Source organism: Primulina tabacum, chromosome 15, assembly GCF_025594145.1.
Source record: "Primulina tabacum isolate GXHZ01 chromosome 15, ASM2559414v2, whole genome shotgun sequence".
NCBI lineage: Eukaryota > Viridiplantae > Streptophyta > Magnoliopsida > Lamiales > Gesneriaceae > Primulina > Primulina tabacum.
Window position 1 is genome coordinate 3,917,958 of NC_134564.1, and position 24,313 is coordinate 3,942,270.

The 24,313-nt window shown below is 34.6% G+C and overlaps 3 protein-coding genes and 1 long non-coding RNA gene across 4 annotated transcripts; 3 read left to right on the forward strand and 1 right to left on the reverse strand.

Moving 5' to 3' along the window:
- Positions 1-5,258: 5,258 nt before the first annotated feature.
- LOC142526925 (protein FAR1-RELATED SEQUENCE 5-like) lies at positions 5,259-7,910 on the forward strand. The gene is made up of 3 exons (XM_075631591.1): positions 5,259-7,591; positions 7,688-7,752; positions 7,829-7,910. Exon 1 carries the CDS (start codon positions 5,301-5,303, stop codon positions 7,056-7,058), a length of 1,758 nt encoding a protein of 585 aa, XP_075487706.1. The 5' UTR covers positions 5,259-5,300; the 3' UTR covers positions 7,059-7,591; positions 7,688-7,752; positions 7,829-7,910.
- Positions 7,911-12,490: 4,580 nt separating this feature from the next.
- On the forward strand, positions 12,491-15,005 carry LOC142527251 (B-box zinc finger protein 19-like). Its single transcript, XM_075631994.1, is given in 8 exon segments — positions 12,491-12,637; positions 12,735-12,896; positions 13,516-13,612; positions 13,702-13,817; positions 14,055-14,099; positions 14,101-14,256; positions 14,381-14,468; positions 14,742-15,005. Coding segments are annotated over 7 exon segments (600 nt in total). The 5' UTR covers positions 12,491-12,637; positions 12,735-12,803; the 3' UTR covers positions 14,747-15,005.
- A 533-nt stretch (positions 15,006-15,538) lies between these two features.
- LOC142526398 (fructose-bisphosphate aldolase 1, chloroplastic) lies at positions 15,539-18,436 on the reverse strand. Its single transcript, XM_075630761.1, has 6 exons — positions 18,162-18,436; positions 17,648-17,917; positions 17,320-17,429; positions 17,143-17,233; positions 16,401-16,670; positions 15,539-16,138 (listed from the first exon to the last, which is right to left on the reverse strand). The coding sequence occupies exons 1-6, from the start codon at positions 18,342-18,344 to the stop codon at positions 15,860-15,862; spliced, it is 1,203 nt and encodes a 400-aa protein (XP_075486876.1). The 5' UTR covers positions 18,345-18,436; the 3' UTR covers positions 15,539-15,859.
- A 1,845-nt stretch (positions 18,437-20,281) lies between these two features.
- Positions 20,282-23,410, forward strand: LOC142528077 (uncharacterized). Its single transcript, XR_012815599.1, has 4 exons — positions 20,282-20,419; positions 21,172-22,078; positions 22,280-22,407; positions 22,777-23,410. It is a non-coding gene; the product is annotated as an uncharacterized LOC142528077 (long non-coding RNA).
- The last annotated feature ends 903 nt before the right edge of the window (positions 23,411-24,313 follow it).

Here is a 24,313-nt window from a genome sequence, read left to right on the forward strand (position 1 = left end):
TTTGTGGGGAAAGTCGGGAAGATAGAGAGTGGTATTGGATGGAAGAACTGGACTAAGTTGATCAGCATGAGTAAGATTGAAATAGGTTGGGGCATTCGAAAATTACGTGAATATAACATAACATTGCTCTTCTGACAAACCAAAATTGGAAGCTATCAGATCCAAATGCCTTGGCATCCCAGGTTTTCAAAGATAGATATTACCCCAGAGCATTTTCTTTGAGGCAAAGATTGGCAGTAATTCAAGATGTTTGGAGAAGTCTACTGTCTTCTCAGGCATACGGATGGCTAGGATACTGATTGGTTCGGGACAACAAACCAATACCTGGAATGATCCTTGGTTGCCAAACAAGCTCAATCCTTTTATCGAGACAAGGGGTCATTAGTTTAATTAATTAATTCTTCAAAGTCAGCTAGACCTGGAAATAACTCGAAATTTTTATTTAGCAAAGGCAACAGTTTCTTCTTTGCATAATACAGAGGAAGGAAATTAGGATTCTGCTATCTTGCAAGACCTATTCTCAGAGAGGGACCAACGATTAGTTCTTTCCATTCCATTGAGCCAGCATATCAGTGATGATTTATGGATGTGGGGAGATGAGCAAAAAGGTGCTTATACGGTAAAGAGTGATTACAAATCTTTAATGTACGTAGACTCGCCAGTTAGTTCCTCATCCTAAGTATCAACTCGCATCGTAATTTTTCGGAGTGATACAACAGATGATCTATATATTGTTCTCCTCTTCTACCAAGAGATAAGGAGATTTTCAGAAATCACGTTAAGCGTACGTCAATTAAGTTATTGTCACAAACAGGATGAAAAAGCCATGTTGAGAGTGTTAAACCTATAAAGAGCAAATTGCACAAATAAGATATGCTTTGTATGACTAGTGATGTGTTGTTATTGAGCCACTAAACTTAAATTCACACTCTCTAAATAAAATAAACATAATGGTGAGTATGGTCTAATTCACAGAGAACTTGATATTTATTTCTTTCGGAGAAATTCAATAAAAAGGAGAGATTTCTTTTATGAGAACTAAATTAAATACTAGAATTAATTTATCATGCAAGAAAAAATAAATAATCAAGAGGAATAACTAATGAAATGCAAAACTAATCTCTTATTCAAGGGATTTCCATTATTCAGTTGTATCACTGGTCTTCCTGTTGAAGTGTGAGCAGAGAGAATTCTTAAGATAAAATCCAAAAACTAGGATAAAACCTAATAATACTAGGAAGAGATTAGGTTTATCAATAAAAAAATCTCTCAAATCTTTCCTTATCTCAATAATAATTTTTTCTCTCCAAGAGTCTTCTATGAATTAAATATCACAATTAGAATTTCTAAAATATGGTATTATTATCATAATTTTCGAGTTTTATATGCAGTCACAAGGCAGCCGCGAAGCAGTCACAAGACGTGGCCATACCTTGTTTCAGGACTTCTTCTGCTTTAGTTCTTATTTCAAAACTTCATCTTGACAACTTCAAATGTTATAAAAAAATAACATGTTTAGCCTGAATTTGCTCCAAGATTATAAAACTTCCTCCTACAACAAAATAACATAAAAGTGTATCAATTAAGTATATTGGAAATGAGAACAATGAAAAATTTGATAACAAAAATACAAATTATTACAATCATATCAACTTGGCAAATGATAGTAAATATCCCAAACGATAAGTGCACCTGAGTCCTTAGCGTTAAATGAACTTGAGAATTTTAAATTCTTGCTTGGTGTGGTAATTTGGTGCAAGTTTGAATTAACTACTTTCTCTTTATAATCGATGGAGCTCGTTCTTATATGAAAGCTCGATTTGAACAGTTTCAAAAATATGAAGAAACATTTGATTTTTTGTTCAATCTAGAGAGGTTACAACATGCGGACGATGAAGCCATTTTGAGGTCTTGCAATAATCTTGAAATTTCTCTGAATCATAAGTGTTGTTCTGATATTAATGGAGATAATATATTTTCGAAGTTGACATTTTTGATGTGCTCATTACCAAGAAAAGCAAAATCGGCCATTAATGTAATGAATTACTTGAATAAAATGGATTTCCCAAATATTCACATTGCTTATAAAATCTTGTTGATTGTCTCGGTCAAAGTAACAAGTGCAGAACCAAGTTTTTCAAAGTTAGAACTCATCAAAACTTTTTTCTGATGAACCATGGCACAATAAATATTTAATGAATTGTTTACTTTTTTAAATTTTATAAATCGGCTTCAATAATTCAACCTAACATCATTTAATGATACCCGGATGTCCTTTTTTACAGAGTACATGACCAATGGGTAGTGGGTCTTAGTTGAAACTCGTGATGTACAAGTTCCACTCGAATATTGTAAGAATCACGCTTTCTATTTACTGAAAAAAACTTATGTGAGACGATATTACATATTGTATTTTATGATATGGATTTCTTATTTGGGTTATTAATGAGAAAATATTACTTTTTATGCTAAGAGTATTACTTTTTATTGTAAATATCGGTAGGATTGACCTGTCTAACAGATAAAGATTTGTGAGACTGTCTCACAAGAGACCTACTCTGCTATATTATGAATATGAAGTTATTGTGGATAAAAAGATACGATCTAGGGATAGCTGTTCCCTTTCAAAATAAAGAAAACAAAATCTTATTTTATTATATCAATTTGACTCGAACTCGAACTCGAATTTTGTTATTTCAAGAACAGTTGATGGATTGAGTACAGTGGATAGTCAGTTACTTCACTAGTACCAGTGAGGCATATAAAATCATGTAATGTTTGGTTTGAAAGGACAAAAGTGAAAAACCCATTGAGATAAAAGAAAAAAAAATTGGTGGAGAAGAAAGAAAATGAAGTTTGTGGATGAAAATGGTTCAAACGTGGCTTTTCAAATCTGTGGCTGTGAACGATCACTAAAAAATCTCTTGACTTCTCATGTTGCATTGATAGATTTGGAGTATTATTATTATTATTGCATATCATATTTTTTATATTCCAGCTGTAGTTTTGTAGATCAAACCAACCATTGTCATTAGCCCAAATCCTTTATAAACCGCTCGTTCACTTGTGCGGTCCCCTTTTCTCGTCACTCGACTTTTGTTGCTCATGGATAATATCTTAGCGATAGTGGCATAAGCGACGTGTGTCAGTATTAATTTTGTTGAAACATTCTATGTTCGTAATTTTGATTTTGATATTTAACAAATTGTTATTTTTCTAATGATTTACTTAAATGCGCAAGAAGCTGGAACTGATCAGGATTCGAACTGATCAGTTATCGAGCTAAAACTGAAGTTATCGAGACGCAAACTGAAAATGTCAAGTGATCGCCCAAACTGAATCAGTTCAACTGATATATCAAAGACCAGTTCAACTGACTTGTCCAGCCGATAGGCAGTTCAGCAGAAGACCTTCAAAAGCTCGGTCAACTGATTAAGTGCTCAACTGATAAAGAACTCAGCTGACCAGTTCAACTGAAAGGGTGAAATCAGTTCAACTGACGAGTCAACTGATTTCACCAGCCCAACTGAATATCAATTTAGATGAACAGTTAGGTGCATCAGTTAGGATTCAGTCAGTTGCAGATCTCTGGAAGATTATTCAATAGAATCAAGCTGTGCACAAAGGTACAAGAGCAATTGTACTATCAAAGTACAATAATTATATCCGTTGCAGCTTGAATGCGTTCATTGAAAGTCGAGAAAAACCAATTCATCTATTGGATTATGAAAAATCGAAATAAGACTACTCTGACGATGTCATTTGCATTTACATTTACATCTCTGGTATTTTATGTATTTGATATTGATATCTCTTATTTAAGTGTAAATGTTATAATATGACGATGAAGGTGAATGTCAAATACACAAAATATAGGAGATATGCATACAAATTACAACTTAGATAGTTGTGAGTATTAACCTGTTAGATTTACTTGTAATTAGATTTGGATGTGATTAAAACAAACTTCTTCCTTCGATAAAATTTGGATAGAATATAATTGTGATGGTTAAAGTTCAATTCAAGGCAAAAACTTGTGTGAGATGGTCTCACGGGTTGTATGTTGTAAGACATCTCTTATTTGGGTCATCCATAAAAAGTATTACTTTTTATGCTAAGAGTATTACTTTTTATTGTGAATATCGACATGATTGACACGTCTCACAGATAAAGATTCATAAGATCGTCTCACAAGAGACATACTTTCAATTCAAATATTGTATATATAAATAAATTATATAAAAGTTTTAAAAACTATAGCGCACTTTTGCGCGATAATACAGTAATATTGACTATTTTTTATCAAATAAAGAATTTGAAATTTGATCGCATATACTTTTATACTATTTATTTATAATAAGAGATCACCTTAAAATAACTATTTTGGTGTGGTCACTTCAAAATTACAATTATCATACCTAATTTTTAATTAATTTACAAATTATTTATTTGATAATTTATCCAATAAAAATAAAAACAACATATTTTAAATTAAATAAATAAATAATTTTAAATAATTATGCTGAATAACTTGAAACTATTAAAAAATTAAAAGAAGCCAGAGTTCAATAAAAAATAATAATTATATAAACCCGCAATTTGTGTATACGATCGCTATATATATGGGGGATGGGGGTGCAGGGTAACATGGGCGCCAGCACAGCGCGCCTGCACAGCTGGCGCTGTGCTGGCGCCCAGGTGCAATGTATTTTTTTATTTTTTTTTAAATAATTTAAAAAAAAAACAAGAAAATGAAACATAACCCACGTACGCCCAAATTTCTTCTCCCACCTTCGCCCAAATTTCTTCTCCTACCTACGCTCAAATCTTTACGTTAAGAAGATTGAGCGTAATTCTGGAGATCTCGTGCGGGCAAATATTCCGAAATCAGAAGGTAAATCGATGTAGTTCTAAATTTCATATTCCGAAGAAATTTCCAATTTATGATTTTGAAGGTTTCCGGTATATTGGCATACAGGTTCTTTAATGTTTGTGTGCAGTGATCCTGCTATTTATAAAAGCCGTCGGATTATTTGTTCCAACCCTTCTCTCAGTTCACATTCTACCACTAACTTGTAGTATTTGTTCCAACACTGTCTCTGCTCCTACAATTTATTCATTTCTGGTGCATTTAAATCTTTTAGTGTTTTGGCATACAGGTTCTTTAATGTTTGTCAAGTGTAAGTTTGCATATTTAATTAATTGCACTAGGAAATGGTGTTGATGATCTAGCTATTTATGTATCTGGAGAAGATGTATGTTTTTTTTAAATATATTTTATACTTGATGTCGTTTCTCATATGATTTTATTGTTACCGTCGCTAATCCACCGTGCTCGGTTAATTCCCAGACAATCCTCGCCAGCACCTTACCGCCCGCAAAGATTTTCGAGCACCACCCCACATCTGCCTAGCGCCACTGTAGATGAAATGGATCAATATAGTGGAGATGAACAATCGTACATCCCCCAAGTCGGTGATGATCAGAAACCCCAGATTGGTATGAGATTTGATTCGTTAGAGGATGCATTCTCATTCTACAACCAATATGCCCGAGAATCCGGTTTTAGCGCGAGAATGAGTAATAGCAAGAAAAGTAAGAAAATGAACGAAATTATATGGAAGAAATTTGTATGCTTTAAAGAAGGGCATACAGATGATATTCGATGGAGCAAACAGACAAAAAATGATCAACCAAGAAAAGAAAGAGCCCGTGGTGAGACTAGAACCGGATGTTTGTCCAAGATTTCAGTTGTCAAGGAACAAACAGGTCCAGGTTGGGTTGTCAGTACCTTCATTGAAAGTCATAATCATCCATTATCGACTCCGTCGAAGGTGCATTTGTTACGCTCGCATCGTGGTATTTCTGCATCAAAAAAAATGTTGAGTCAACAATTTGCAGAAGCCAATGTGCCAACTTGTCAACAAATGAGATTATTTGAGATAGAGTCTGGAGGGCCTGAACATGTAGGTTTCATAGAAAGAGATATCAGAAACTACGAGAAAAGTGTTAGGGATGAGCATAAGGGTATTGATGCAGAAACATTGGTCGATTTCTTCGAATCTGAGAAAGCGAAGAATTCATTGTTCTTTTTTGATTATGAGACTGACTCGGACAACAGATTTACCAGGTGTTTTTGGACTGATCATGTGTCAAGAAGGGCATACACTGCTTTTGGTGACGTAGTTGTGTTTGATACTACATACAACACCAACAAATATGGGATGATTTTCGCACCATTTGTAGGAGTTAATCATCATCATCAGACCATTCTTTTTGGTTGTGGATTGTTGAGTGACGAAAAAACAGATTCTTTTGTTTGGTTGCTTAATAAATTCCTAGAAGCCATGTGTCAAGGTGCCCCAAACTTGATTATCACTGACCAAGATCCTGCTCTGACTAAAGCCATATCACAAGTTTTTCCTCAAACAACACACCGATATTGTTTGTGGCATATACTGAACAAATTCTCTGAGAAATTAAACCCAGTGACTTTCCGTGATCACTATGAAAGCATAAGGAATGCCATTCTACATTCCTCCACAGATGAGGAATTTGAGAGTTCCTGGGAAGCTGCTATGTATAATGCTAACTTGGAACAACATGATTGGCTGTCGTTGATGTTTGAGTTGCGACATAAATGGGTACCAGCATATTTTAATCATGTATTTTCTGCGGGTATGTCAAGTAGCCAGCGGTCCGAAAGTTCACATGCTTTTTTCAAGAGCTATATATCTAGCAAGAACTCATTGATGGATTTTATCATTCGTTTCAATAAGGCACTTCGGCACCAAAGACACAATGAGTTAGTTGCAGATCATATCGATATGAATGAGCGTCCCAAGCTACACTCCAAATGGCCAATGGAATCTCAGATGGTGACGGTTTACACGAAAAAGAAATGGTTGGAGTTTCTAGAAGAAATGAGTCAGAGTCATGGTTATTACGTGCAAACAGAATCTGTGGGAAATGAGTTTGGGATTTACAAGGTGAATGAATTTTCAAGCTTCTTCTTCTTCGAAACCAAGAGTGCTTACACGTGTCATACAAGGGGATGATATATTGTGCAGTTGTATGAAATTTCAGTTTGAGGGCATTCCATACAGGCATATGTTAGCATTTTTTCGTATAAACCAAGTCTTTCATTTGCCTGATAAATATATACTGAAACGTTGGACGCAAGCTGCAAAGAATGTAGAATTTTTCCTACAGATGAGCAAAATGTGGTTGAAGCTCCAGAAAGATGTTTGATGTCAAGACATTTGAGGTTATCCTATAAAGCTTCTGCATTAGTTGATATTGCATCATTGACTGTTGAGGGAACAAATTTCTTGAATGCACAGTTTGATTATATTGGCAACGAAATGAAAGATTTGAATATGACTACAACAGTAAGCGGTGGAAGTCAATGTAGAAGAGCCACATATAGGGCTATTGGTATCGTTGATCCTCAAAAAATTAGAACAAAAGGATGTGGTAAGAGATTAAAGTCATCAAAGGAGAAGGCAACCACACAGGGAAGAAAATGTCGTGGGTGTGGACGCCGAGGTGTGCAGCATGACAAGCGTAACTGTCCAAATTTGCAAGACGGGTATGTGTTTATCACCAATGTATATTTTTAGTATTTTTGTATATATTTGGTTAATCATCAAAATTAATATATGGTGGCATACTCAACGTTCTTCAGGTCAACTATTAATAATAAAAACGAACAACAAAGCTCAGATGACGAAGATTTTGGATCGATAGATGGTAATTTAAATCTCTAAATACATGTTGTTAATCATCAATATTTTTTTTTTATTAATAATTGTTTTGAATTTTATAGGTTCTAACAACTGGATTTGATAAAGGTTATTATTTTATCAAGTTGTATATGTGCGATGGGGGTAACCATTTTATAGTGCTTTGTTTCATATACATAAATCTGAGTTCTCATATATCTATGTTTTCAGTGTTTGGTTTGATATCTGTGTCGAAGATAGAAGTAACCTTGCTGCAAATAAATTCTACAGTCAACAAATGGATCCAAGCAGACGTCAATGTCATCTCACTGGAGAAACATCTCAATGGCAAATGAACAAAGCATAAGAAGTTCAGTTCCAAGTTGGTTACTGTTTTCTTGGGTGTTTAAAAATACAAACAATTGAATGTAATACAGTAGACATCTACAATGTAAGGTTTTTTTTCAGGAGTCCATGACAGATATGCTGCTTGTATGCTGCTTGCCACATAAAACTTGTATGCTGGAAACAAATAGCTTTTGCTTTTTAAATAGCTTGGAAACAAATAGCTTCTGCTTGGATGACAGTAGACAAAGCAGAATGACATGCTTGGAAACAAATAGCTTTTGCTTTTTGAATCTTCTACTACATTGAGACAATGACATGCTTGGAAACTAAATAGGAAGACAACAAAATGGAGATTGTTTTTAACATGACATTTAATTCATCGATACATACACCACAAAAAGAACCAACTAGTTCAAACCATGGAGACGAAGCCATTTCCAGAATAATAAAGGATGCAAAATTTTTGACTTAAATTGAATAACTCATATTAACTATTTGAATAACAATACAACTAACATTCATCAAATATTATAAACTGCACAATAAAGTTTTTGAATTGCAATACAATCATCTGTCAAATATTATCTTCACCAAAACAATACAACGGTTGCAGCTACTGTCAATAAATTACAATTATTTATCTAATCATCTTTATTCAATTTTAGTGCTTTCAAATTTTCTTGTATCACCTCCAAGCACTTCAATATTTCATCTAATTTTTCAGTCTGGGATACTTCGCCTCTTGAACTTGAACCTGCACTTGAACTTTCGTTTATTGTATTTTGGGAGGACGTCGACGTAGATTGTTTCACCGATGCGGCATTGTAAGCTTTCTCGGCCTCCTCTCTGGTTCTGAATGATTGGTGGACAGCACCCTTATACCCGATAACATTAGAGCTTGCTTCTGCCCACGTGTCATAAATGCCAGATTTACGCCCAACAAATACAACGTATGTTTTGCCCTACATTGTAACGCAAATTGTTTAAAAAACGGAGAATGTGAATACAAATAAACTAAACCAAAAATTATATTATTCAATTCTTGACCAAGAATTAAAAGACTCCATAACATGAGATCTCTGCCACAAATTAAACTTCTCAGGAGATCTAATAATCAAAGTAGCCAATGACAATAAAGACTAGTTGGATTTTTCATGGTCCTCCACCACTGGGGGTTGCTCATTCTGAACAACTAAAAAACTAAACAGTATGGAACAAGCAAAATTGGGTGCCCAACAGTGGAAAAATGCTCAAGAATCCCTGCATAGTCTCGAGAAGAGCAATGTTGCTTCAATGAATGAAATAGTTAGGTTAGTACAAATCCCAATATTCAAGCTTTAAAGTTTCACCTGCACATTATCGTCATTTTATGTTCATATGTGACCTAACTATAGGAGAGAAATGGGCAACAATACACTATTGCGTGGACGGTTTACTTCTGCTGCGAGCTCTGCTATTGAAGATGCAGATGTTGGAAGCAAAAATCTGCTCTCGTCCATTGACAGTAAGATAAGTAGTTTATATCTATTTCAGTTCAACTGAATATTATTCTCGATTTTACAAACTCATAAGAGAAATCTCGATTTTACAAACTAACAAACTCATTTTACAAACTCATAAGAGAAATAGCAAATCACAGAATTACATTCAAATTGTTGCCATCCGAACATCAATTTCAAACTAACAAACTCATTTTAAAACAGTAGTTGTATAAAGTTTGAAAAAAAAATTCGAAAAAATGCAGAATACCATTGGCGGCGCTCTCACGTTCGGCGTTGGCCTCGGATGGTGGCGCTCTCACGTTCGGCGTTCCCCTTTTCTGGCGTCGACAAATGGTGGCGCTCTCACGTTCGGCGTTGGCCTCGGATTTCCGGTGGAGTAACCCGAACAGGGTTGGTGAATCGGCCACAAAGATTAAGGCTTCGCGATGTGTTTCGGTTGGGAAATGCTTTTTCCGTGCTGTGATACAAGAATATTAATGTCCACAAAAAGTTAAAAAACAAATAAAAAAGAAATAAAAAAATCCAGCTTGTACTGCCACATGGGCTGTCGCTCACGGAACGCTCACCAAGGGGTGAGCAGTGTATCATTTTCGATATATATATATATATATATATATATATATATGTATATAAATCCGACTAACATTTAATGAAGTAGTTACTGTATGATGAAGTCGTTTCTAGGCGACTTCTGTTGCTGATAAACTTAAATAATTTATTAATATTATAAAAATTTATGGTGTTTTGTAATAATTTTTAAAATTAATATTATATGATCATTTAAACATAAAAAAATTGAAAATCTATTCTATTTTATTAAAATTGAGGACATGATAGTAACCACCTAGGAAGGACACCAACTTTATCCTCAAACTTTACTCTTATACTAGTGCATCGACGCACACGTTGTGTGCTTGTATAATATTTTTTATAATTCATTTGATTTATATTTAAATGATGATCAAAATATAATTATAAGAAATAGTACACTGTAATTTTGATATATAAATTAAAAAATAAATTGAAAAATAAAAGAATAAAAAAATGACCTACCTTAGTAAGACTTGAACATATAACCTAAACTCTGAGAAACAATGACTCTAACCGCTGAACTACATATATAACTTACATTAAAATTTTAACATTTATTAATATATATAATTATTAAAACAGACCATGACACCAAAGTTAGTTACCCTAAGTGTCTCAAACTTAATAAAATAGTATAGATGATACTGATATTACTCTTTTGTTTTTTATTTTAATTTCAACACATATTTTTTTTATTTCAACAATTCAAATATCAATTAATCATTTCATAATTTATCAAATTTCGTTTTAATTCATCGATAATAATAATAAAAAATTTATATAAATAAATCGCGTGTGGAGATTAATGAGTACTTTTACGAGCCAGCAGACACTGAAGCGTAGGTGGGGCAATTGGTTGTCAGTTGTCAACCCTCCCCCTTTCAGGTCAATGAGATCCTAGCTATGTAGGCACTACCCTCATTTCATTTCAACGGGTAAGATCTTGTCACACATACAATTTCAAAAAAAAATAGTGGGTCCTACATATATATGGGCAAATCTTGACCATCCATCATATCATGGGGCAATGCCCACATGGATAGGATGAAATAAATCCCCCCTTTCCCCAAAATTTTGTCATTGATGGGTTGGTGGGGTGGAATATGGATCCCTCAAAAAAAAAAATTTTTTAAAATCATTTACAAACATTTATATAAAAAAAAATTATATTTAAAACATATTTGATTTAATATATTCCAAATTAGAATATAAAATCCCATATCATATTTTCTTATCAATTCCTTAATTTATTGAATAATGTTTGTGTTATAATGTTTTTTTTATCTGGAAAAATCTTTTTAAAAAATATTTCAGGGACTTTTAATTGCAATGTTAACCTAAAACATTAATTTAAAATATAGTTATTTACCTTTACTTCTTTCGTGATATTTAGCAATATTCATAAGAATGTTGATCAACTTTATATAATGTTTTAAATTATCATGTAGTGTATACATGTGTAACGATCATGAGCCATTAAGTTGAACCAATATGGGCCTCGACTCATACCCATGCACCACTACTGGTAATGTGTCGTTAGGATCGTCCAGCATGAGCTGTAGATCATGCTCATGCACCGTCACTCATAGAATATCCAACACCTTGAAAAGTGGTTTCTTTCACCTACCGCTCCTGGATTCAAGTGTTGGGGAGACGAAAGAATCCAGGGGTGAGATATTATATGAGTAACGGTACATAGGTATGTGCTACGACTCATTTTGGAACTTCCTAACGACCTATGATCAGTAATGGTACACGAGTATGAACCGATGCTCATGTTGGTTCAGCCTAATGACTCATGATCGTTACAACATGTGTTCATATGTGTTTATATATAAACACGAGTAATCTTATGTATGCGTTACGTGCATATGCATTTGGTTTTTTTAATAAATATTTATCATAGGATTTTAATTTTATATTTGAAAATTTGTATTAAATTTCGAAATTAATGTGTAAATAATTTGCTATTTTTTAAAAAAATAAATACGAAGTAGTACGTGTTGTAGTTTGAAAATTAATTTGTTTTTTAATAAAATATAAATATGTGTACCATATGATTCCAGGTTTTTTTTAAAAACAAAAAATTCAATGATTAATTTTTTTGCTGCCCTCATAAAAATGTCTGGCTCATAATTAGTAGATATAATGAGTTTATTCTAAATAATATAATATATCATATTATATTTTATTTATATTTTATTATATAAATAAAATATAAATTCTTGAATGAAGCTGGGGATGACATTAATTAAATAATAAAACCTGAGGGCAGTTTAGGAACAATACTCCAAAATTCACACGCTTCAAGTCACACAATCATGTTACTGTGTACCGGCATGTTAGAATATAATAGCCCCCAACTCCGTTTTCATTCGATCTCCGACGCACCCCACAGCCGTGCGTCTACCGCCGCCGCACCTTGTAAGAACATCGACGCTGTAACTCTTCCTATGCATCGATCTCTTGTAAGTATTATTCTTCGTGCACAATGAAATCTACTGCGTGTATCATCAATTAATGGCTTTGCGTGTTTGATATATTCTCTGTTTGACTTTATGTGTAGCAGAGTGCTATAAACTGAAAGATTGTTGAAATTTATTAAATCGAAATAGAAGAAGAGTTGTATGAATTGGAAATGAGAACACTTTGCGACGTGTGTGAGAGTGCGGCGGCGATTCTATTCTGCTCGGCGGATGAGGCGGCGCTTTGTCGTTCTTGTGATGATAAGGTATCGCGCCTGTTATAGTTATTTCGCGGGTAAACTATTTTATTTTTGTGTCTTTGATTTGAAGATGGGAAATTGGGAGATTTGCAGTTGTTTCTGAAATACTTTCGAGATTTTTCTAAAATTTTGTTGGGATTGAAATTGTATGCTATTATCTATTTATCTACACTGAGATTATGATACTTCTTTGTTGAATTGCTTGATACGTGTTTGTGCATCATTCTATCTTAAATTCTTGTTTTGATTCATGAAATGTCAAACCCTGTACTGCATGCTTTTGTTTCATTGCCAATTTTGAGTTATGTGTCCATTTCTAATTTTAATATTGGACGATGGTATTGGTTTCTTTAGTTACTTCTCATGTTGGCCTTGGCTCTAGAGTGGAATAAAGTGCTTGTTTAAGCTTAGGCTCTCAATATAGTCAAATGTACTCCGTGGCGAAAGATGGCCAGTAACAATATGGGGAGAAGATTGTATTTCGTTCTTTCTTGTGTTCCTTGATCTATGTTAGTCCATATTATGAATTTGCTCATTGGATCTACCGTCTAAGTACTTGCAGTGTAAATATAAACTCGACTGAATTAAAGTGGCCCGAACCTATTGTGCTAACGTTGTCTGGCAGGTCCATATGTGTAACAAGCTTGCGAGCAGACATATACGAGTTGGTCTTGCTGAGCCCAGTGAAGTCCCACGTTGTGACATATGTGAAAATGCACCTGGTATGCTGGTTCATATCTTTCTCTTTCCTCTTCATTTTTGAAAGGTGGCAACCTGTTTTGAAGAATACTTCCTGAGCCTCTGTATGTAGCTTTCTTCTATTGTGAGGTTGATGGAAGTTCCCTGTGTCTGCAATGCGATATGATTGTCCATGTCGGTGGTAAAAGAACCCATGAAAGATATCTCCTTCTGAGACAGAGAGCTGAGGTTTGTGTATGTAGTTGTGGACACTGGGTAAAATGCATCTGGCCCCTCTATGACATATTCACAATCCGCAAAAACTCTCTGCGGGAAAAAAACGTAAAAGTTTTGATTTTAATGTTTCCGAAAAACTTGGAATATTACATGGGGCCAAATGCAATTCACCTAAAGATACTCGTTCTCTTTTTTGTGATAGTTGAACATGAGTAATGACATTTGGTTCTATGTCTACGTTCTTTGCAGTTTCCAGGGGATAAACCAGAAAGTTTAGACGAGTCAGGAGCGGATCAGAGGAAATATTGTTCAAGCTAAGAAAGAGCCTACTCATGTTTCTCCTAATCCTATAATGGTTAACAACATTGATTGTAATGGAAAAATGGAGAACAAATTGATTGATCTCAATGCCAGGCCTCAAAGGGTGCATGGAAGAGCTTCGACTATTCAGGTTTTATTTTTAACCGGAACCTTTATCGTGTCTCAGAAACTACACTTCAAGCAGCATGGTTTAATGACTCTAAAGTGTAGTGAAGTAATACGCAAATTATCTTCCTTTTCGATTTATTTCTCAGGAACAAGTGAATAATTTGTTTAACAATCACCATGAACCTGAAAATAATGTAGACGGATCATTCAAAAGGGAGCCTGAGAATAATGGAGGTATACTGAATGCAAAGTCAACAGTCATACTGTGATGCTTTATGAACCTTTTGCGAGATTGGTAATTTGAGTTCTTGTGAAAAAAACATTACCATGGAAACACGATCTTCATGTCTAATGTTAACTTCTGTGGCTAAAATAACACTTGATTTCTACTGTCCATTAATCACAGAACACTTGTAAATGTTCTGCTTTTAGTATGTTTTGATAAATATTTTTGTCAATTTGAAATTTTAACTTCTTCTTCCCTTTTCGTGTTTCTACTATGCGCAGCTTGACGAAGACTGTTTGAGGTGGAATTAGCAATGGGAATCAAAACAATGGTCCCCGTTGCCATTTTTCATGGTTAAACATGTTGAAAACTGCGGTTAGCTACATATACTGGGAAACATTTTGAAGTGCATTTTCTGCAACTATTTGCATTCTGCAGTTACTGGTGTAGAAGTTTGTGCCATATTCATCTGCTGTAAATTAGAAGACCTTGGAAACATTACAGTTACCAATAAAGTTTCTCAGATAAATTATCTCATTTTTGAACATTGGTTTCCTGTAACTTTATATTTACATTTGGGCTTTTCTATGGCAAATTGCTGGATATTGATTTACTGTTTAAAGAAGTGGAAAACTCTTTAGTTTAGTCATGGACACTCAGACTCAACTGATGGCGATTACTGACAATAGACCCACCTAAAATGAAAAATATGTAATTATATTGTAAATCAATACGATATTGCATCCAAAAGTTTTCTCAACCACCATTTTCTCAGTTCTTAAAAGTCCACAACATTTTATCGACTCATTCTCGTTCTTTATTTGTATTTGGATTAATGGACTCGAAGTTATGGGTTTTAAATCCATAATAATAAATTCAATAGTTTATTTTGGTTGATCCATGTTGGAATGAATTTCAAATTTCATGTAGTTATTTTTTGTATGATTGTTGTGGATCTCAAAATTCATCGTAATAAGGTATTATTTGAAGTATTTCAATCAAATATTTATCAAATCGAAATTTTTCAATCCAAATGTAACCTAAACGGCAATTGAACTCAAGAATCTTACAAATACATGTGCACAAATTGATTTCATTCAAAAAACTGAACTCTGAATTAAAGTTATCTTAATAGATTAAGATATAAAAGTTTCAACTGATAACTGAACGTGTCGTATGGTGCCATCACTTTGAAAGGATACCAATTATTCATGAGTACAAATTCTCACACACTTGCAAAAGTACTCAAACTACAGTTTTGACCCAAAAAGAAAAATATCCACCATCCTTTTAATCCAGCAAGCTAACTATTTCTCAAGAGCATAATTTTATAATAAACTAAACAAAAACATTTTCCCACGTCAATCTATAGACCATTTTCTTCGACAGTGCAGTATGCTTAGTAGCTATACCCCTTGACAAACATTCCTTGCTTGGCTTCCTCAGATTCCCCCTCACCGGTGTATTTTCCGAGCTGAGCCAGAGAGTTAGCCTTGGCTCTCACGAGCAGAGCAGCCTGAGCTGCCTTCACATTCTCCGGGAGTCCTCCCCATGTCTTGAGGCATGTGTTTTGGAGGGCCCTGGCATAGGAGAACGACACATGCCAAGGGTTTGGAGCTTGGTTCATTGCATTCAAGTTCAAGGTTGCTTCTACCTCAGATTGCCCACCTGACAAAAACTGCCCAAGATATCGAAACAAGAAACACATTAGCTCGATAAGCTCAAAGAACATATTTTTGAGTCTGATGCTATCTAATTACACCCTATACAATAGTGTAGAATGAGTGCCTGTCGTTAAGAAGTTACAAGCTTTTTTAGTGACACCAAATCAAATCTTTAAAGAAGAAGGGGTGTTGTAGGATAACCAAATGGGGAAAGGGAATCAATGCATTATACCATGCAAAACATGAACCATAATCGATACGAGCTTGAATACTTGCCATGATTCCAGGGACGGAAGGGGGGATTCTCTTGCGGAGGAGCTTAAGAGTGTAGTCCGCAACTTGCTCAGGTGTGGCCCTGTCTTTGCATTCAGCACCAGGAGTAACCATGCTTGGTTTAAGGAGGATTCCCTCAAACGTAACATTGTTCTCTGCTAAGTAGAAAAACACCTCTGCCCAAACTTTAAGTCCAACCTCAAAAGTCCTCTCAATTCCATGTTCTCCATCTAGCAAGATTTCTGGCTCCACTATTGGGACCAATCCCGAATCCTAACAAGTTCGACCATCACAATCAAATAAACGTCAGTTTTCGTCACAAGTTTTTCTTGTAAAATGTTCTAGCTCTAGAACCATCTCAAAGGTACTGCTCTTCCCGGTAACATCTTTGATGAGTTTGTCTTGATTTTCATGCTAATTAAATAATCTTTACATTGTTATGATCGTTGTTTGATGGTAATGGATAGCATTTTATGTTTAGTGTCAAATGTCAATCGACTGTGGTATATCATTTTAGATCGGTGGATCAGATACTGGCAATATATGTATTGATAAAATTCCACAGTTGCGGCAAAACACAGGACAAGACAGGCAATTCATCCTCAACAAACACAATGAGATATCCATATATGGATTTAGGAATAATTATGCATGTGAATTGAAAGCAAATCAGTTATTCTCGTGAGCCATGAATTTTAGTTTCAAAATCCACTATGTATTCAAGGTGAACCATATAGTGTGATACCTGAGATATAGCAGCATAACGTGCCAGGCCCCAGGCAGCCTCCTTCACAGCCAAGGCAGATGGACCATTGGGAATGCTCACAACAGTACGCCTGATTCAAGAAACAGCGAAATCGATACGTTTTACAAAATAAACACAAAAGAGGTTCATCCAAATTCATGTGATAATCGTACTCACCATTTGGCAAAACGAGCACCCTGCTGATAGTAAGCAGCAGAGCGAGAAGCAAGGCCGTCAAGACCTTGGCACCATGACTCGTCATTTGAACCAGCTAGCGGAACCAAACCCTGCCCCAGTCCAATCCTTTTTCTTATCAAGTTTCAAGAATCATTTATATGGATATTCATACATTATATATGTAGAATTAAACTACCAACCAGGAACAGGCATAATTTTACATGTCTTTAAGATTAGTCATCAAAACTTCATAGCTTCGCATTTTTAGCTATTACCAAGATTCAAGAATCAGTTAAAACGCAGGGATTCGCGAGTTTTTATTAGTCACCTTGTCAACTTTGATACCAGGGACAATGTTCTGCTCGACAAGAACATCCACCATTTTCTTGCCATCGACTGTGGACTGGTATAGAGTCTCCTCGAAGAGGATGGCACCGGAGATGTATTGGCCTAGGCCAGGGGCGGAGAGGAGGAGGGTGCGGTAGGCTTGGCGGTTAGCCTCGGTGTTCTCGAGCCCGATCGATGCCAAACGCTTACCGCATGTGGCATTTGACTCATCCATGGCTAGGATTCCACGCCCTGGTGATGCAATAGTTTTCTACAACACCATGGTTTATGGTTCCCATTATTTAAAATCCAAACCCATAGGCCATAAATAACAATATCTCTGAGGTAATATAATAGTCGATAATGAAATTATATTGGTTTTCTTCACTTAAAAGTCATATTTTTTATATAATAGTTTAGATATTCGATACATGTTATACACCTAGTTCCAAGCTAGGCCTAATCCCAAAGTTTGTTTTATTTTTTAAAAAAATTGAAATTCAGTCAGTACGTACTGCGGTCTTGACGAGCTCATCAACATAAGAAGAAGCTCGAACGGTGAGAGGAGATGCGGAGGCGGCTCTCGGGTGGCACAACCGAACGGCCGAGGACGAAGACTGCCGCAGAAGGGGTTGGCCCTTAACAAATTCAGACTTGTCCAAGATTGGAGATGACTTGAGGAATGATGCAGAGGCCATTGCTATGTGTGTGTTTTTGTTTTGTTTTGTTTTTTTTTTTTTTTGTGTGAATGAATGTTTCTTGGTTAAATTATTGTGGGACTATAAGAAGAAGCTAAGGCGAGCGCTTATTTAAAATCTTATCCCACTTTCACTCACTCTCTTTACCACACACAAATACTACTATGTAAGAGAGGGTGTAGTGCCAAAAGATGTCTAATTTGAGGTCGTTATTGATGGATCAATCACGGGTTTCCACGTGGATGATATAGTTTTGTCTATTTTATTTCGTTTTATTTTTTGGCATGTGGTCGAAATTGTTGGAATAATTATAGCCTTGAAAATATTAAGAACAATAGATGGGGTTACTTGATTTAATAAAATCTAGTTCTTTTTGCATATTTGATTTAGGCAAAAACTTGCGTGAGATGATCACACGAGTCGTATTTTGTGAGACAAATATCTTATTTGGGTCATCCATGAAAAATTATTACTTTTAATGCTAAGAGTATTACTTTTATTGTGAATATTGGTAGGGTTGACCCGTATCACAGATACAGATTCGTGAGATCGTCTCACAAGAGACCTACTCTTTGATTTATGCTTATGTATTTTCTCCGATACTAATGTAATTTTAGGCAAGAGAATGAATCTTGTTGCACCATATGACTTGTAAGGAGTTTATTAAAGATCATGTCTCTTGTGAGACGGTCTCACGAATCTTTATATGTGAGACGTGTCAATCCTACCGATATTCATAATCAAAAGTAATAATATTAGCATAAAAAATAATACTTTTTTCATGAATGACCCAAACAAGATATCCGTTTCACAAAATACGACATGTGAGACCGTCTCACATAAGTTTTTACCTTTATTAAAATCATTGGATTCGGAATACGGTTAGTAGCTCCGGATGAACAATTATACGTAGTTATCCACATATAATATATCATTTAGTATCTTATTTCACGAGACAAATAATGACAAATGAAATCAAATAATGAATATAAAATGTAAATTTATTTATTTGAGAAGAGCTATCATCTATTATTAGTTAAATCACTCCAAAAAAGAATCAATGATGATTTGATTATAAATTATACTTATCTGCCACCTCTTCATGAAATAAATAATACAGCTATTTGGACAAATTTGTTGATAGTATTATCAACACTTTGGGCCAAAAGAAATGCAATAAAATCCAACGTTACAAAACTTTTCAGGCCCATTTATATAGGACCAACAGTTGGAAGCCCGTTTTGCATAAAAACTAATTTAACTTTTAATTTTATTAATTATTAATATGATATTAATTGTGTAATCCAACGTACATATAAATATACCACTTTCAATTGTAAATTTTTTTATATGTCCTTGTTCATTTAAGTTGGCCAATTAAATTATTAGGTTATCTTAAGGGTTTTTTTTTTGTAATTCATTGCCATGTTAAATGAATTTGGACATTAATACACATTCCTCTTTATTTCTTTAATTTTATGTCAAAAAATATATTTTTTTACATTTCCTTGTTCATTTAAGTTAGCAAATTAAATTAATGTATCTTTTTAAGGGTTTTTTGTGATTCATTGTCCATCTTAGATAGATTTGGACATTAGTTCACATTCTTCTTTATTTTCTAAATTTTATGTAAAAAAATTATTTATTTACATTTCTTAGTCAATTTTTGTGATTCATTGTCCATTGTCTATCTGTACTCTATTTAAGTAAATTTTAGTTTTGATTTTGGTAAAATTTATTATTTTGTTAATTTTATTTTTATTGTTTTTTCGTTTTGAATTATATTTGAATGAAAAATATTTTTGCTAATTTATCATTTAAGAGAGATGTATTATGTGGCGGATTGAAAAATATCATATAACGAAAAATATAATAAATGCACGTAGATGATTAATAATGAAAAATATAATAACGAAAATTGGACAATGTTTAAAGATTTCTGTGCACACAGCGTTCTGAGAGAAAAGGGAGGACTGGATTCCCATGGAGGAAGATGATAACGTTTTATAGAACTTGAAAAGATCCCATGAATCGGATTTGGAGAGGGAAACTTTTGAATTTTGGCTTGTTCTAAGGTTGGCATATGTGTAGCATTTGTGAGAAGAATGCTGTTTTTATGTGTTACACATGTACATTCTCCTTGTGCAAGAGATGCAGTAAAGATGTGGTTATCTCATGTGTTCGAGGAAATCAAGGCTTTTGCGAGATCTGTAATAGAACTGTAATGCTAATTGAAAATAATGAACAGTGAACTGTAATAGAACTGTATGTGCTTCTTTGGTCTCTCTTCACCCTTTCTATTTCTTTGTGTGGTTTGGTTTCAATGATGCATTGACTCACAATTGACAGTATAGCTTTTTAAGCACAATTTTCTAAACCGTTGGCAGAATCGCCTTTGGTTTTTATTGGGGCCCCTATATATAGTATTCAAAGTTCTGTGAAAGGTTTTATGAAATCATACAATTTCTAACCATACACCGTGGGCCCTTAACTCCTAGTTGTTATTAGGATGCAATTTGAGGATTGAATTGGAAGTTCTGCACAAACTGCTTATTTATTTGAACATTTGATCTTTTGTCCTTTTGGCTTTGAATTTTACTTTGTAGCATTTCTGAAGTTACTTCACATTCAGTTGTATCTTTTGCCTGCCTGGCTTGGCTGGAAACATTTTTGGTAGTTATTTATCACTACACCAATATGGTATCTGGAAGATGGTCTTCTTTTGAATTTAAATAATTAGTCATGTGATTGTGATTGTGATTGTGATTTTGAACTTCGTAAGCTGCCGTTGGATTATATTCTTATCACCTTGCTATGACCTCTACAGATTCAAAACCAAATAGATTTCGATGACAGGGGTGGATGGGGGTATCTCTTCAAGGACTACTATATCCAATTAAAATCTAAGCTGTCATTTTCATCAGTAGAAGGGGCAAAGGCTAATAGTCCATGTAAGGGATCAAATTCGTTTTCTAGTCTACTTAAAACAAGAATCATCTGTAGCACAAGCTGGCGAGAATGACTAAGGGTCTGGTTCAGACATTTCTATTGGGAACTTATAAGTACTATCAAAGCTAAAAGAAGAAAATTGGAGAAGAAACCAAAATCACTCACCAAAGAAAGGAATTGGTGAATGCAGGTGATGTAACTGGAGACAAAGCTCTTTCATCTGCCGGAAGTTCTGAGTGGGCATCCAAGGAGCTACTTGAAATTGTTTCTCACATGAAAAATGGCTGACATATCAAAACTGTCTCAATTTGATGTGCATTGTCTTTTGTTTGAGTATATTAAAAGAAACAAACTTCGTGATCCACATCGGAAGAGTCAAACTGTATGTGATGCAAAACTTGAAATTATATTTGGGAAACCTCGAGTTGGACATTTTGAAATGTTAAAAACTTATTGACTTTCATTTTCTTATCAGAGATGAGCAAAATGAAAGTGTTACTGAAATTGAAAATAACCAGCAAGATGTTGATGGCAATGCTGACCACCAGACCAAGGGTGCGAAAGATGGGAGAAGAAAAACACGCAAAAAAGGCATTCGGGGACCTTGGTTAAATCTTGATGATTAAGCAGCAATTGACATGCACAACATGAGCTTGATGTTCCTACGTAGAAAGTTGATGGAGGATCTCCTTGAAGATGTTCAAACTTTTCATGATAAAGTAGTAGGAATGTTTGTGAGAAAACGGATTTCTGGTAGTTCTCAAAAGCACTGGTGCAAGTTGTTGGTAAGAAGTTTCTTTTGGTGATTGAAATAAAATATTTTTTAGTAATATAACTGATTCTCAGACTGTGTTTTCTTTAAGCTCGTAAGGAGCTTTTTCCTTCTGTTATCGTCGTGATCACCGCTGGGGAGCTTCCTGCTCTTCCTCCACCAACCACTTAACGATAGAAATAAAAATCGGTTTTCCTTTATATTTTGTATGCAGGCACAAGCAAAGCAAGGGATCCATATAAGATTTGCAAAAGGAGTACGGACGCTCTTGGTTGAGATACTAAATCTAGACAAGTTAAAGTCATATCAGTTGACTCAATCTCAAATCAAGAGTTCACTGGGGTGATTGGCAGCGCCTTTCTCTTACAGAAAATTGCCTACATCCGCGGGATGCCAAGCAACCACACCCCCTCCCCCCAAAAAAAATAAAATCCAAATTCAATGTGACATTTGTTGGAACTAAATATCTATCATGTGATGCTGTAAGTTTGCAAACACGGCAAAATTTTCAAAGCACGGTTCATTCATCCCTAATCTCAGTCAGTCAATCTATGCTTAGGAGACAAAGTTACCTTTGTGTTTTTGAATGGCTTGTTTTCGATGTCAATATTGCTTTTTAGACAGAGACACTTCAAGATTTAACAAAAATCTGAGTAGGTATGTTAAGAGTGCATATATTATATCCAGTGCCTAACTGCGAGATATTAGTAGGCTTTATACGAAATTAAGATACTTGGAAGAACGGACTGGGAACGCTGTTACAAACATTTCATCTCCTATCCCTGCACTGGGTAATGCAGGTTGAACCAGAGGAGATGGTGATCTTCCCTCTGGAGCAATTCATTCGCCTGGTGTTAACCGTTAAGGGAGTAGTTCTAAGTTCCATCTCCTACTGCAGTTTTACCAGATATCGAGCCTCATTCCGCTGTTCATTGTAGCGCTAATTTTAACCCGACACTGCCTATGCCTCAACAGGGAATACTGGTGGGCTCAGCAGATTCTCTGCATCTTCAGGCAACCATTTAAAGTGCACCACATGCTGTACAGATGAATCGCCATCCTTCCACCATGGTCCAGTCAGTTCAGCAGGTTTCTAGTCAGAGTTCTCTAGCTGAAACCCAGGAATATGGTTGGACTGCACCAAACAAACATTCAGGTTTCTACTCCTATTTGTGTATATAACCAAAAGTAAGAGACACGTTAGTGAATCAAGTCCTGTCTGGTTTGATACAACTCAATATCTGCTTAGGAACTTTAAAGCTTTAGGAATTGTATGCGAATGAGTTTCAAATACCAGCGTGTCTGCTACAGAATTACTTTTCAATGAATGTGTAGTGGAAAAAAAGAGAGAACGGACCAACTCACAAATTCCAAGAACAATGCAATTCACAAATTCCAAGAACAATGCGCTCCTATGAATTCACTGAGGTTCTATTTGGAGAAAAATATATGAATTCAACATGGGAAATCAATTTCGATTTCAATTTTAACTGATTTTGTACAAATCGATCAATGAATTTCAAATCAGTATATTTTAAATATATTCAAACGTATTTTTGTGGTTTTAGATAAGGGAAACTATAAAGTTCAAATCTATTTTTTGTATATTTATATAGTGGTTCATGTTAATTACGATGAATTTCAAGTTAATCCGATAATTATGGTATTTGAAATTCCTTCTATTTTTTTATGATTAACATGTAAATAAATAGAGTAGGTCTTTTGTGAGACGGTCTCACGAATCTTTATCTGTGAGACGGGTCAACTCTATCGATATTTACAATAAAAAATAATATTCTTAACATAAAAAATAATATTTTTTTTCATGTATGACCCAAATAAGATATATGTCTCACAAAATATGACCCGAGAGATCGTCTGTCTTACATAAGTTTTTGCCATATAAATAAGATGCATATTTAAGATTTTATTATTCATAATAATAAAAAAAGTATAATCGAAATAAATTGATTTCAATATTAAAAAAAAACAACAACAACAAAGTGAAATTTTATCCCAACAAACTTCACAGATTTACTACATAAACATAACGTATTTCCTGACGCATCCGGACAGCACCTTCCATTCACATAATTTAAGTATACAAAAAAGATTTAGTCCGACGACGGACACTTGACTTCCAGAAAAGCCAAAGTAATTATGACACAAAATTAAAAATTAATTATCTCTAATTTCATATCATTAACTTAAAACCTATCCTTAACTTTCCCCGATAACAAATCTCCTG